We start from the raw sequence: 2,279 nt of genomic DNA on the forward strand, positions 1-2,279 counted from the left end.
TAATTATATACATATATATGCTATATAAATGTTCAATAAATAGCTTTCATATTTTAATGTTAACCTTCATATATATTATTTTAAAAAATAAGAAAAAAAAATTTTCAATATTCGATGTTCATAATTTTTTTTTTTTTTCAGATGAAGTACGAACTGGAACTTATCATCAACTGTTCCATCCCGAACAACTAATTTCTGGTAAAGAAGATGCGGCAAACAACTATGCTCGAGGCCATTATACTTTGGGAAAAGAAATAATTGATTTAGTCCTTGACAGAATTCGCAAGATCGCCGACATGTGTACCGGTCTTCAAGGGTTCCTTATTTTCCACGCGTTTGGTGGTGGTACAGGTTCTGGATTCACCAGTCTATTAATGGAACGACTTTCCATGGATTATGGCAAAAAAGCCAAGCTTGAATTTGCAATTTATCCTTCTCCGCAAATTTCTACTGCAGTGGTAGAACCTTATAACGCCATCTTAACTACACATACAACTTTAGAGCATTCAGATTGTGCTTTCCTCGTGGATAATGAAGCGATCTATGATATCTGCAGGAGAAACTTGGATATAGAAAGACCTACTTACACGAATTTAAATAGATTAATTGGTCAAATAGTATCTTCTATTACGGCTTCTTTGAGGTTTGATGGGGCATTGAACGTCGATTTAACTGAGTTTCAAACGAATTTAGTCCCATACCCGAGGATTCATTTTCCCTTAGCCACTTATGCGCCAATTGTTTCGATCGAAAAAGCTTATCATGAGCAACTGACAGTGATGGAGTTGACGTCATCTTGTTTTGAACCAGCTATGCAAATGGTAAAATGTAATCCTCAGAGAGGAAAATATATGGCATGCTGTTTACTATATAGAGGAGATGTGGTACCGAAAGATGTGAATGCATCCATCGCGACTATAAAAACAAAGAGAGCAATACAGTTCGTCGATTGGTGTCCTACTGGATTTAAGGTAGAGAAATGATAAATATTTTATTATGTATAATTATTTTATATTTTGTGCTTTATTATGTATAATTATTTTAAATATTTTTAAATTATTTAAAATTTTTCGTTAATTTAATGTACTGAAAATCTTAATGTTAAAAAGAATTAGTTTATGTTAGTTATTTTATATTAGTTTATGTTAGTTTATGTTATTTTGAATTCATTATTTATTATTAGGTAGGAATTAATTATCAACCACCGACAGTGGTACCTGGTGGTGATCTTGCTAAAGTACAACGAGCTATGGCAATGCTTGCAAATACTACTGCAATTGCTGAAGCATGGACGAGATTAAATAGAAAATTTGATTTAATGTTTGGGAAACGTGCATTTGTTCATTGGTAAATTTTCATTGATCAGAATGCGAAAAAAATGAATAAACAATTTTTTTTCAATGTTTAATTTTTTCGATCATAAACTCTAGGTATGTGGCTGAAAGTATGGATGAAAGTGAATTTAACGAAGCAAGAGAAGATTTGGCTGCATTAGAAAAGGATTACGAAGAAGTAGGCATGGACTCGACAGACGCAGGCGAAGGTGAAGATGAAAATTAATCTCACATGAAATCACATCTAATATTTTTGACAGGAATGATTTAAATGAACGGCGAATTCATATATTTTGTACAAATTATACACTGTTTTTGGTGGATTTTATTATTGATTCTATACATTGTTTTAATAAGTAGTTTTATTTTTAATGTACATATACACATTTTTAGAATTTTATTGTAAATAAAATTTTATATTTTTTTTTAAATTCTGTTTTTTCATTATTGTACTTTAAAAAAAAAAGTTTTAAATTTTAAGTTTTAAAAACTTAAAAGATGTTTTTAAGTTTTATTGCATGTTTAAATCAATTTAAAAATATAAATTAAATATTTGGTGAATTTTTAATTAGCTCTTCAACAATTTTTGTTGAAAAAAAAAGTATGCTGTTTTCAAATTACTGTATACAATACTATACTATATTTTGAATTTTGAATTTTTAATCAGATTCGTTAGATCTCAAAATTTTAATTATTATTTTTAATAATAACTTGACCAATTTTTAAAATTTTTTTATCTATTATAATAAAAATATCAAAAATTTTATATGAATAACAACAAATTAAAATCAATAGCCGATTATACGTAAAAAAAAAAAATACTCAAAATAATGTTCTTAACATTTTTTTATTAATATTGGTGAGGAGAAAACTAATTGACTAGAAATAAACTTTCTTTTGAATAAAAAAAAAAGTTATGTTAAATAAAATAATTATGATGCTAAT

The 2,279-nt window shown here is 27.7% G+C and overlaps 1 protein-coding gene across 1 annotated transcript in view; it reads left to right on the forward strand.

The window, feature by feature from the left end:
• Positions 1-1,647, forward strand: part of LOC122715665 (tubulin alpha-1 chain-like) — a 2,954-nt gene extending 1,307 nt beyond the window's left edge. The window contains exons 2-4 of the mRNA XM_043938025.1: positions 142-971; positions 1,184-1,347; positions 1,431-1,647. Of these exons, the coding sequence (XP_043793960.1) occupies positions 142-971; positions 1,184-1,347; positions 1,431-1,560 (1,124 nt within the window). The 3' untranslated portion in view covers positions 1,561-1,647. The remainder of the gene's footprint in view (positions 1-141; positions 972-1,183; positions 1,348-1,430) is intronic.
• The last annotated feature ends 632 nt before the right edge of the window (positions 1,648-2,279 follow it).

The sequence above is a fragment of the Apis laboriosa genome, unplaced genomic scaffold (assembly GCF_014066325.1).
Source record: "Apis laboriosa isolate Shangri-la unplaced genomic scaffold, ASM1406632v1 scaffold39_cov144, whole genome shotgun sequence".
NCBI lineage: Eukaryota > Metazoa > Arthropoda > Insecta > Hymenoptera > Apidae > Apis > Apis laboriosa.